We start from the raw sequence: 13,080 nt of genomic DNA on the forward strand, positions 1-13,080 counted from the left end.
ATAAGGAAGGAATTTGTCATTTATTAATTGTTAACTGAGGTAATATGTGGTTGATATTTACACTATTTTTAAAGTTGTATTTTGATTGATTTAAATAATATAGGCATATATCTAGAAACAAGAAGTATCTTTAAAAAGATACTCGGCCAAAGTCAAACTTGTTAACTTGCATAGGATAAGCTACTACTAACCATGCTAACCAAAAACAGAAAAATTTATTTGTCCTCCTTAGTTTTATTTCAGTTCATTTTTACCTGCAATGTTTTTCCCCATTAATTGTCATCTTAGATTTAAACAATATTACATTATTTGATTTTAATCAAAATGGAATTTGAATTGAATAGGAATTTATAATAAAACAAAGATTTAGTAAATACTGTACACTAATTCCACGGAGAATTTTGCAACTGTAAATTAGTCGAAAGTTTGTTTCAATTGTCTTATGCCCGGTTCGAGAGGAGAATATAATGACTAGAACAGCTTAGAAGAGAAACCCAATCGAATGCAAAAGTATCAAAATGGCGATCTGTCATATTTAATTTCATATATTTATTGAAAAGCTGTTAGAAACATCTAGAAAATATCATTATTGTGTTTTTATATTTATTCTGACTTATATCTTTTTCCAACACTTCTTGCCATCGCGCAATCGAACAGACCTCTACCTATAACGGAAGCTCTTCTAAAGTATCAATCGAACAGGCTATTAGTGTTAAAATGACCAATGAAAATTCTGCCTATATTCATTTCTTTACTGTTAATTTTAGCGGAAGTCAAGGTGAAATCAGACGGCCTTTGGCCGAAAAATAAATAAAAGTCAGAGTTTATGGGACACACAATACCTTAACACATAAAAATTTGGATTATATCATCTCTGTTAACTATTAAAAATGATTGAAAAATTCCTACAAGAAAGCTTAGTTATGGCACAGACTGTGTTATGGTACAGGATCTTTCAGTTTTTCAATATCTTCAGGTAATTCTATACACCATGTTCTATATGCTTAACCTCTGTGCAATTAAGCAGTGGTTTCTTTTTCATTAACAGGAAACATGGACACTTAGTTTCAACACAGACAGATAAAATCTACATCTCTGGTTTCAAGCATGTTAGCCAGCCCGCTTAGCTCAATCGATTAGAGCGCGAGACTTGTAATCTCGACATTGTGGGTTCGATTCCCGGGCTGGCCAACTAAAATTACTAATCAGTCTTTCGGATGAGACTTTAAATCGAGGTCCCATGTATGGGTGCTTAAACACTTGGCATGCTAAAGAACCAGGAAAAGCTTCTGGAATTGGGGCATCTTTCTGTATCTGTAATTGCACTATCCTCCAAAAAAATAAAATGACTAAAACTCTTCTGGAGGACTCGCCCATATGGGCAACCGGTGTCGAGTATAAATAAACGCAAATACACACACTCAAGCATGATATTTTATATAAATTTATTTAATATAAATTGGTTAGAAGTACTACAGAACTTTTTACTTATGCTTTACTAGTAAGCAGCACTTATTGTTTATCTAAGCTCTGTGAAAATTTGGCCAACTATCATTGTAATACTGTATTTCAAGGGATACCTGCAAGAACAAAGAAATATATTTATATTTGATATTAAGCAAGTGTATGACTGATTTCCATTTCATTTTGGGAAAAGTGTCATCCCGGTTTCTTTAATATTTTCACAAGGACTATAGCATTGAAATTATTTTATTCTTGCCAATGGGGTACTTGAGAATATTTTCATCTCATGGACTATTTAGTACCTACTAAAATGTATGTACATATTATAGTGGTTATAAAAGCTGCTGACATATTATGTTGAAACAGAGAGATGACAGGGTGACACAACAGAAAGTTCTTTGTAAAAAAAGAAAGAATATTTTCTTTAAATAAATCACTTGATGAGATTCTTGTTTTTGATTTTCACATTAATTTTGATATAATAGAAACCGGAAAAGAAGAGAAAATATTCTTTTTATTGACTTTTCTGACATTTTCCACTTGAAAACAATTTTTCCCATTAAGTTTCTAAAGTATTTAATACTTCCCTCTTGCGGCCACAGGAATAGACTTGTATATCATAACTGATAGAGGAATCACAAAGAAAACACGTAGGTGCACATACATTAAAGATGAGGCTCAAATATATTAAATATTGGAAAAACCATCAACCAATTTTGAAGGGCTTTAATTGCTATTTATAAGTATCTACCAGTATATATCACAGGAGATTTAAGACACAAGACTAATGTAGGAGAAAATCAAACTCAACAACACTATTCATATAAAATTAAGAGTTTATTATACAATATTACAGACGATTAAAATAAATGGCAAAGCATTATAATCTACAGTTCATTTGTACAACTATAGAAAAAAAGTCTATTAAGTACATAATGTTTTTATCTTAAACATCATTTACTGTGTATTTCATTACTTATAAAACTCCTCAATGTAAGATAAGGAATACAATGGTCTTATCTGCTTGGTACAGTTAGTTTTACCATATAATATGTGCATGTATTTGTTGTTCATTCGGTACTGCACACATTCTTTTGGCATGCGGACAGATATAGTAAATGCTGTTCACAAGAATGATTATCAATTAAATATTATTTACATATTAATATTACAATATTGCAAAGTTAAATTATTATATAATAATACAGCATAAGATTATAACCTGTAACTTTTAGTAACCTGTCAAATAGTCCCAACTTTCAAACTTGTCAAAGTGGCACAAAGAAATTTTTTAATAGGCAATGTCTTCTAAAAACAGTATAACAGATGGGTCAAACCAAATCATGTCAAAATAATTAGGCATCATGTCTTTATATTTAACTCCTTCTTAGCTTCAGTAACCCTGACCCAGCTAAATATCTTAAATGGACTTTACCTTCTTTCTCTCTGGACATCCACATCCATCTTTTTTAGAAAAAAAAATCAATAAAACTACTGATTGAATAGCAAACTGTACAGACAATAATCAGATGGCTCAGATGTGCCAGCTGATCTCTGTCTGCCCTGGTCACATGGGTAGACTTTGCCACCACCAGCATGGGTTAACACAAATTAAACATTTCTAAACAATTTCAAAATGCAACTGAAATATACTTATTATGTAGTTATACACAACAAAATGAAATTCATATATGAAAATGCCATAAGCTGCCAAAATCGAATTCAATTCAAATTTTGAAAGCTGTAAAGATAATAATATATATTATATTTATATATAATATTTATGCTCACATATTATGTACGTATTCTGTGACAATATTTTAATTCTTGAATAGTTTTAACAGCTGTATATGCTATATATGATAAGTGATTGAAAGCTAAATAATTCTACCTTAACCATTAATCTTAATAATAAACCCTTCAATATTAGACAAATCATATAAAACAATCATGCATTATTTATATAAACGGGGTGTCTGCATTAATTAGATATATCCTACGATTCATCATCATAGGAATTTTTTTTATAAGATTCAGCTTAAATTATAACAATTCTGAATTTTCTAACCTTGAAAATTGGACTATTTTATCAGAATTTTACATCTCTTTCCTTGTCTTGCATGGAATCCTTCACAGATATTTTTACATTTGATCAAATGCAATTGTTCTTGAAACATATAACCAACCTTTAAAAGAACTGATGTAAGGGATTTCATTATCAAATTCTGGAACCACACAGTGTACAGTCGGATATGCCTGTACAGAAATACAAACTGGGCCTATAAGAACAATAAGCCTATGTCCCTATTCACTTCAGTTAAAAGTACCATACTGTAGAGATTTTACTGTATTTGTATTTTGGATTGTTTGTCAATGTATTAAACAAACTATACAATGGATAAATCAACACAAAAAAATATAATCAATAATTAAGTTCAAAGTTAACAAAAGATAACAAATAAAGAATGTGAACATAAATAATCAACTTAAATCTAAACTTGGCAGCTTACATCAGCATACAATCTAAATAGGTGTTATGTGCCAAATAGCGTATATGATAACACAGATATATTAATAAAGCCATGATGAAAAAACTATTCAATCATCTTCTGTCACATTCTATGGGTTAAATGGGTCATTGAGATTATGCTTAGGCCCTCATTTCTGTATCTCCTGTTTTAGATCTAAACTAATAAAGACATATTCCAACTAGAATATAGATCATATGATGGGAGATAAAAAAAACAAACAGCTCCATCTGTCCCAAATGATGAAACCTTCTCAAATGTATAATCTTAATATAAGATTTAAACAAAAATAAACAAAAAATAACATGTACACTTTCCATTGTATCATTAGCACAAACATAAAATAGATCATTTCATCAATCAATACTGTATACATAAAATTATTACTGAACACAAAAGGAATGCTACAAAATAATGAGCAAAATATGCCATAAAAGTAAACCTAGAGGCACAACTACAAATATATATTTCAATATTTAATTTCTTCTCCATTTCAAAAACTAAAGCTAGATATATTAGCTATTCAATTCTCACAGGGATATTCCTACACAAGACCTACCACAGTAATGATTTTTTTTGTCATTAAATGCTCAATCAAATTTTCATAGTATAAATAAAACAGTGACATCAAAACCCAGATGTACCTTTACTTAAAACTTTTTTTATATTTTTTTATTTCTCATTCCCTTACTGTACTTTATATCAGTTATTTCATCAGCAATTCTGATAATATTATATTCAAAAAATCAACCATATCGTTATAATCAGGAAAACTTGGATAACACACGAATATAAACAGAATTATCAGATATGATTTCTGAGGTTAGAATGTAATTGTAATTTATACTTTTTTTTTCTTTAAAGAAACTTCCTATTAATAAATATTATTTATGTGTAACTTGAAGTGTTATCTCCTAATGTTTTTGCATATAACCAATAAATATCCCTTCCTGTTTGAAAATGTTTATTTTGCCTGGTCCAACTTTGCAATATTTTATCATCAATAAAAGCTTTTTTCCTATGAAGTATTACTGCTAAATTTAATATGATAAAAAAATCTTTTCTATACTACGACCATACACAATGAGATAAGGTCAATATATACTTCAGCTAACATTCTGGTTAAATAAAAATGTCTGAAACTTTAACTTTATACTGAAACATACATCATATACATTGTATATGTATTTAAATATATTTGTTCATACAAACTTCTCAAGAAATAGTTTCCCACATTTTAACTACGTCTATTATGGTATAATATCAAATTTGCCCCATTTTTTTTTAAATACTGATACATACTTGTTATCAGTTTTTTAACCAAATAATCAGATAATACATTATACTACATATTTGTCAAAATAAATATGTAGATTTATTTTCTACAAGTACTAATTTACCTCTAGAAAGTTTGTTCAATGAAGTAAGCAAATAAAAAAAAAAGATAAAAAAAATAAACCAAAAAACATTTAGAAACAGTATGAGCTATACACAATGCCATGAATTAAAATGAAATTATCTACACATTAATGTCAACATATGGAACAAGAACTGTCGGAGGACAGTAACGCTCGACTATTCGAAAATTCATCACAAGGGTGTTTCATTGAGTATAATAATGCTTACCTATATGAATACATAAAATTGTCCGAAAAGGTACAAACCCTTCAGTAGTTATGGAGATGCCAGCTTACAAGCAAAAATTTAACCTAGAATTTCTAAGTCGAAAAAGGGGCATAATTATGCACAAAAGCAATCAGAGTTATGGGACTTGTGCCAATCATCTTAGATAATCACAAACAACAAGTGTGTGCAGTTTCAATACATTCCCTTCAGTAGTTATGGAGATACCAGCTTACACGCAAAAACTTAACCAAGAATTTCTAAGTCGAAAAAGGGGCATAATTATGTAAAAAAGCAAACCAGAGTTATGGGACTTGTGCCAATCATTTTAGATAATCACATAGAACAAGTGTGTGAAGTTTCAATCCATTCCCTTCAGTACTTATGGAGATACCAGCTTACACGCAAAAACTTAACCAAGAATTTCAAAGTCGAAAAAGGGGCATAATTATGTAAAAGAGCAAATCAGAGTTATGGGACTTGTGCCAATCATCTTAGATAATCACAGAGAACAAGTGTGTGAAGTTTCAATCCATTCCCTTCAGTAGTTATGGAAATACCAGCTTACATACAAAAACTTAACCAAGAATTTCTAAGTCGAAAAAGGGGCATAATTATGTAAAAAAGCAAATCAGAGTTATGGGACTTGTGCCAATCATCTTAGATAATCACAGAGAACAAGTGTGTGAAGTTTCAATCCATTCCCTTCAGTAGTTATGGAGATACCAGCTTACATACAAAAAACTTAACCAAGAATTTTCTAAGTCGAAAAAGGGGCATAATTATGTAAAAAAGCAAATCAGAGTTATGGGACTTGTGCCAATCATCTTAGATAATCACAGAGAACAAGTGTGTGAAGTTTCAATCCATTCCCTTCAGTAGTTATGGAGATACCAGCTTACATACAAAAACTTAACCAAGAATTTCTAAGTCGAAAAAGGGGCATAATTATGTAAAAAAGCAAATCAGAGTTATGGGACTTGTGCCAATCATCTTAGATAATCACAGAGAACAAGTGTGTGAAGTTTCAATCCATTCCCTTCAGTAGTTAAGGAGATACCAGCTTACATACAAAAACTTAACCACAGGGACGCCGACGCCGACGCCGACAAATGGGTGACTGCATTAGCTCGATTATTCTGCGAATAGTCGAGCTAAAAATGAATCAGTTTTCAACATGACATCATTTTTTTTGTAAGTTAAGGAAAAATCTAAAGCTTAGAGATTTATAAACTACTATAGATAGAAAGCTAGTCAGCCTTTTAAAAAGGCTGTACAAAAATTGAATTATGTACAATAGACACATTTTTTGATAATATTTGGTAAGAATGTAAAAAGAAATTCACAAGTGCACTTCTTTTTTTCAAAAGTAAGCTATTGGAATTGTTTTGTTATTGATAAGACATGTTTAGAATAACACCACAAAGTCACTAACCAGATGAGGGAAGAAAAACTGTAAATCTATTTTTAATCTTTCTCGCAAAAAAGTCCCCAAAAAACAAAATTTTTCTTATGTTTTCAACATTTACTACTTACATTTTTTTTTGAAAGTGTGAGTTATGTATTATCTGTTATATAGCAGATATAGCATGTTCTAGAACAAAATATTATTATTCATCATATAAATGTTCATTCAAAATCACAAAAAATTTAAGCCGCATTTTTTACAGCAGCATTTTATAAGAATATCCAAATGATACATTTCTATTGTGTTTAATCAATATTTGAAATACATATGAGCCGTGTCATGACAAAACCAACATAATGAGTTTGCGACCAGCATGGATCCAGACCAGCCTGCGCATCCGCGCAGACTGATCAGGATCCATGCTGTTTGCTATCAGTTTCTCTACTTGTTATAGGGTTTCTAAGCGAACAGCATGGATCCTGATCAGACTGTATGGATGCGCAGGCTGGTCTGGATCCATGCTGGTCGCAAACGCATTACGTTGGTTTTGTCATGGCGCGGCTCATATGGAAAATGTGCCCATTGTAGACCAATCCACTTTAGCTGACTCACTGAAAAACACTCAAATCTTGTTCATTTAGAATGCAATTTTTCAACACAACAACACACATTTGGATAAAAATATCCATTCATTCCTGCAAAGCTTTTCATACTATAGAATTTTCTTGGAATTCTCACATTTGCATTAAAAAATCTAAGCTGATATTTTGGTATTGGCTTAAATGAAAAATGACATGCTGTATGGAAATTGGCTGTTAAAAAATACAAATAAATGATGATGCAGTGTATACAATTATTACAACTTAGCTTTTAATGAACAAAGTGCTGACAAAAATACCCAGTATATAAAGGGCACAATACTCTTCTTAAAATATCAAAATTTTAATGTTCAAACAATTTGCATCTATATCAGAAAATGAAAGACTTGAAATTCCACACCTTTATGTTTCATTTTTTTTTATAAAATGAGATGGAAATAAAGGTGAAAAGAACAAAATGATATTAATTATAAACATATCGTTTAATTGTGAAAAAAAGAAAAAAGATACCAGGAACATTTATCATAGACACAGATTATCATCTGTATTTTTTGTGTGCAAGACCTTTTATCATGTTTTAAACAACTATCAGGTTGATTTTGTACAATATTTCACATCCTTTATGTCAAATTTCTGCATTTATTAACTATAACACAGAACTTTTATAAGATGGGGGTGTAAATTTTGCATGAAAATCGGTACATTTGAATCAATTAAACATACACACATAGAATTGCACATTTGTATAAACAGCACTAACATTCCTACAAATAAATGTAATGGAAATGATGATCTCACCACAACAGATGATGAAATAATATGGCAAATCATGTAAGATAATATTTAACATAAACAAAAATGTGTATTGAGAAAAAAAAGATATAAAGACAAAAACAATAATGAATACCTTAGAAAATTATTATATATTGTAAAAGGTAAACATACCAATGAGCAAAACACATGCACACCTGACATTTAGTTTAATATACAGCTTGTAAGTTGTCCACACTGTCAAATTCATTCTCCACTAGAGCAGGTCTAAACATGTTTAATGTCACTTATTTTAGAAATTCTGTTATATGAACTTTTTTTCCTTCAAAGGCTAAATTTTGATTTTATATAATTCAAAGAATGTAGATAAAATGTTGTCTGCACCTTTAATTAATCTAGCAAACCATTTGAGGAAATGACATCATATCAATATTCAATAAAACAATTACATAATCATATTTTTTCAACAAAATATGACTGTAAGATCAATTTTCATATATTTGTGTATTTCATTTCAAACTTAAGAGGATTCTACATGTTAAATCGAGCACATTAAGAGATCATAAACTAACATTAACTAACACATCAATAAATCCTCAATATATCAAGAAGGAAAATTAATTGGCATGAAAACAATAATTTAATCAATAAAGTGAAAGAGGTTATACAGTCAAGCAGATGTCTAGCATATACTGATACTTTGAGCACGTCCTTACATCGACTTGTATCAATCATAATAGTAGACAATAACATAATCTTAACCGGATACTCTTGTATGAAATACTTGTCATAGCATGCAAATATCTACATTTTTCGGCATGTAATTTTTGGTCAGAACTGACATTTCACTGTAAACTCAATAACTACCATTCAAAAAACAACACATTTATCTTAACATTCAATATACACTTAAATGTTTAAAAACGATTGTTTTAAGTTAACACTATAATTATAATTCATAAAGGCCCTCAAATGCATAATCAAAAATCGTAACATTAAAGATTAACTAAAAGAACTGTGTAATTTAAATGATGAGCAAGAATAATGTTGCACATTTCTCCTGTAGAGTTTCATGCAACACGGCCATTACCCTGTTAACAAACATAACAGGCTAACACAATGCTGCATTTAACTCTCAACATTCATGCACAATGAATACTATATATAATCATTATATAATCGTCTTTTATCTTGTATCAAATGATAAAATAATTCAACATTTGCACCAGGTATCATCAGCTTCTGATATGGTATAATTCTGATCGGGTAAGCAAGGAAGTAATCTGAAATTTGATTGGTGAATTTTGAAATTTCACCTTCATTTGGAAGACTTCTGATGTCTTTGTTTAAACAACATAGTGTAATGGTGAGCTACACTGCCAGTAATCTTCCAAGAACATAACATGTTCCCATGTGACAATGATATTAAGATCATAACTGAAATTCTACTAGTCTAGGTTCCTATCTTGCAGAATCCCGTATTGCTGAAATATAAAAAATTAAAAATTTATTAAAATTGTAAAATTTAATTAAACTGAGATAATCTCAACATCTGTTTTTCAAGTACTTTTGTTTATTCTCACTCTTTGACAAAAAAGCTCAGTTTAAATCATTACTATAGAGATTTTCCATTTATGTTACAATGTTTAAAGCAAACATTCCATAATTGTAATACTGGATAATTGGTCTTAACCACAAAGGCCTAAATAAAATCTAGGAACATGCATCACACCTTAGATTCAGCTCATTTACTATTAAATCCTTGAAACATACATACAAAATTTCTAGTGCAGGCCCATATAAAACATGATTGTCAAATGCACAGACTTTTATTATCATACCTTCTAATAATTCTTGTTTCATTTTATTCATTTCTTTTCTCATTTCTGTCAGTATTTCTTGTTTTAAAGCTTCTAGTTCACTGTTACTGATTGCACTGGCCTCTGTTGCACCACCCGCTGATCCTCCTATATGTTCCTGTCCTGTTAGAGATGGATTACGTCTGAAATACATCAACACTCAGTTAATATCAACACATATACTTTACATGTTATACAGGCTTACTTTGATAAACATTAAATAACTCAATTTTGCTTAAAAACAAAAACAATTACAAGCTTCACTGCAAGTCAGTCAAAATATGTTTTGTTTTTTCCGAGACATATAAATATATCAACGTCCCTGTTTTTACTCTGTCAGTGACTTAACACTGTGTTGTTATAAAACAACATTCATTGACAAAAACAAATGCATTAAGTTTAAATAAAACATATTTGTTAAATCTTGTCCAAGTTTTTTCCAGTTTACATTAATTAAGTTTAAATGAACTTCCAGGTGTCATATAAGGAAACATGATCATGCTGAAAGTAAGATTTGAATTCACAATCATTCAGTTGAAAGGCATACACTTTAACCTTAAATTGGCCTGTTTTTTACCCTTTCAGGGACCATAACTCTAGTAAGTATGATGGGATCAGGCTGGTGGTTTTTGTTTAATTAAATCAATTTCTATCCTGAAGTAAAACTGATGTGGATGAAGGACAGATGACGGACTGTCTTTGGACCTTCAAGATCACATGACCACTATGTGCTTAGATGAGCTAAAAACATATATATTTGTATAAAAAGACTTATTGCAGTATTCTAAAGATGTACAAGCTTTATAATTGTACATGTATATAGTACACAAAGCAGAAAATATTTCAATATCACTTATTTTCAAAGCTTACAAAAGCTTGCTGCTACATATTGTACATGAAATAAAGATATTCAGATGTGGTATCATGTTAAATAGGTGAAAATTGCATTTTGCTTCCAAAGGAAGTTTTGTTCTTGCAAACAATTCTATAAAAAGATACTGATTAAATATCCTGTCCACACGAGACCCCTTCAAAATACCAACACCATAATATATGCAAAGCTCATGCAAATGAATGTACTTTGTCAATAAAGTAGAAGTTCAGCTGCACAGAAAATGCAGTAATTTACTGAATATAGCATTTCTGGTGTAAGCATGTTGGACTGCTCACTGGAACAGTCTGTCATGAGCGTAACTGAGCAGATCTGAGCAAAAAATGTTCACAGATCATGCTAAAAAAGCACGCAAGAAAATGCCTTCTTTACAATAAATGTTGACAACATAATCTGGAAACATGCAATCATTGGTCATCTTAAATCTGATGAAGAAATGTAGATAGATATGATCCTTGACAATCTGCATGCTCAACAGGTTAACAACACTGGTAAAGTAACATCAAGGTGTGCTTATATTGTTTTTTTTCATAAACAAAGTTATGGGCCTAACTTTCTAATATGTATAACTATAGCTTCGAGATTTTCATAGCATAGGTGTAATTTGTTTTATAGAACAGTCTGGAATGGTAAAATAATTGTATTAAACCTGAGTAATCAACAAGCATGCATATGCTGCAGCAGAATGACCAATGGGAATTTGACTCTTTTTATTTTTTAAAATCATAATCTCCACCATTGAGCATGATAATTTATCAAAATTCCCCATGTGACTATGTGCTATGTGGGATTGGTTTTCATGACTATTTCCAGGGACTTAGACAATAATATCAGTCAAATTCCCATCTGTCAGAAAAAGCTTCTCTTAACAGTACCTTGTCCCCCTCCCCCCACCTGCACAGCAAAAATACTTCTTGGTGAAATATAAAAGCCTTGGTGCAAAAATTCACCTAGCTGCTCATTTTCTTCTAAATGCAGGTTGATGTATACATACATATGACATAATGAACTGTTACAATTTGGATCAAAGTTAGATAAAGAGAGATGGCAAGGCAAAATAATATACAAAATGTATTCAAAATGATAACAGAAATCAAATGCCTGCCGCTTATCTCCACTCACTAGCCATTGTATACCTCTAATCTCAATACATCACCCAAAGACTTAAAATATCAATTTACATCTTGGAAACACATTGAACATGTTAGTATATGGAACAAAAGCGCTGGCAAAGTAAGAAAAGTGCTTATTGAGTGTGTGTGTGTGTAGGGATACATGAATGAACAATATCTTCACGCTATTTCAGTTACTGCACACCCAAACTTCTATACCTGTGAAGAGCTGGTGAGCTGTGAATAAAAACATATAAAAATCACACCTACAGTCAATAAATAAATCTAACAATTTGTTCAGTGTATGACAGCCAAGTGGTAATTGATTATTCAGACAACAATTTTACCCAAAGACTAACTTATCCTAGCAAATTTATTGTCATTTTTCAATGTTTATTTGCACAACAAAATGTTTCTCTGTAAATATCACCCAGGAATGAACAAAATAGTCTGATCAATCTTAATATGTAATATGTGGATTTTATTCAAGTATAGACCTTTCATATACAATATTAGTCATTTTGATTTAAATGAAAAATTATATACATAAAATTACTAATAAGACTTTATAAATTATCGATAAAAATATTTAATAGATTATATCACAAACTAGACAAAATATGATAACAGTTTTATATAATATATATTTACTAACTGGTATTGACCAAACATTACCCTTACGGTATATAATGTATTGTTATAATTCATGTAATTAATTTATTCTATATGAAGTCTATGAGGAAAATTGTTTCACAAATATTGCACCTGTCTATCTTGTTTTTTCAACATAAATATATAAAGCAATAAACGTAACCATGCAAACA

General features: G+C 30.4%; 1 protein-coding gene across 7 annotated transcripts in view; it reads right to left on the bottom strand.

Annotated features, from left to right (window-relative positions):
• Positions 1–2,282: 2,282 nt before the first annotated feature.
• LOC132749902 (vasodilator-stimulated phosphoprotein-like) overlaps positions 2,283–13,080 on the bottom strand; it is a 54,052-nt gene continuing 43,254 nt past the window's right edge. For 6 of the 7 annotated variants that reach the window (XM_060739826.1, XM_060739825.1, XM_060739822.1 and 3 more), the window contains 2 exons: positions 10,235–10,395; positions 2,283–9,877 (listed from right to left, as the gene is read on the bottom strand). In XM_060739826.1, coding sequence (XP_060595809.1) covers positions 9,855–9,877; positions 10,235–10,395 — 184 coding nt within the window. In that variant the 3' untranslated portion in view covers positions 2,283–9,854. Of the gene's footprint in view, positions 9,878–10,234; positions 10,396–12,475; positions 12,494–13,080 lie in introns of all 7 variants that reach the window. The other variant, XM_060739823.1, reaches the window with a different exon arrangement.

Source organism: Ruditapes philippinarum, unplaced genomic scaffold, assembly GCF_026571515.1.
Source record: "Ruditapes philippinarum isolate M1 unplaced genomic scaffold, ASM2657151v2 ctg628_1_1_1_1, whole genome shotgun sequence".
NCBI lineage: Eukaryota > Metazoa > Mollusca > Bivalvia > Venerida > Veneridae > Ruditapes > Ruditapes philippinarum.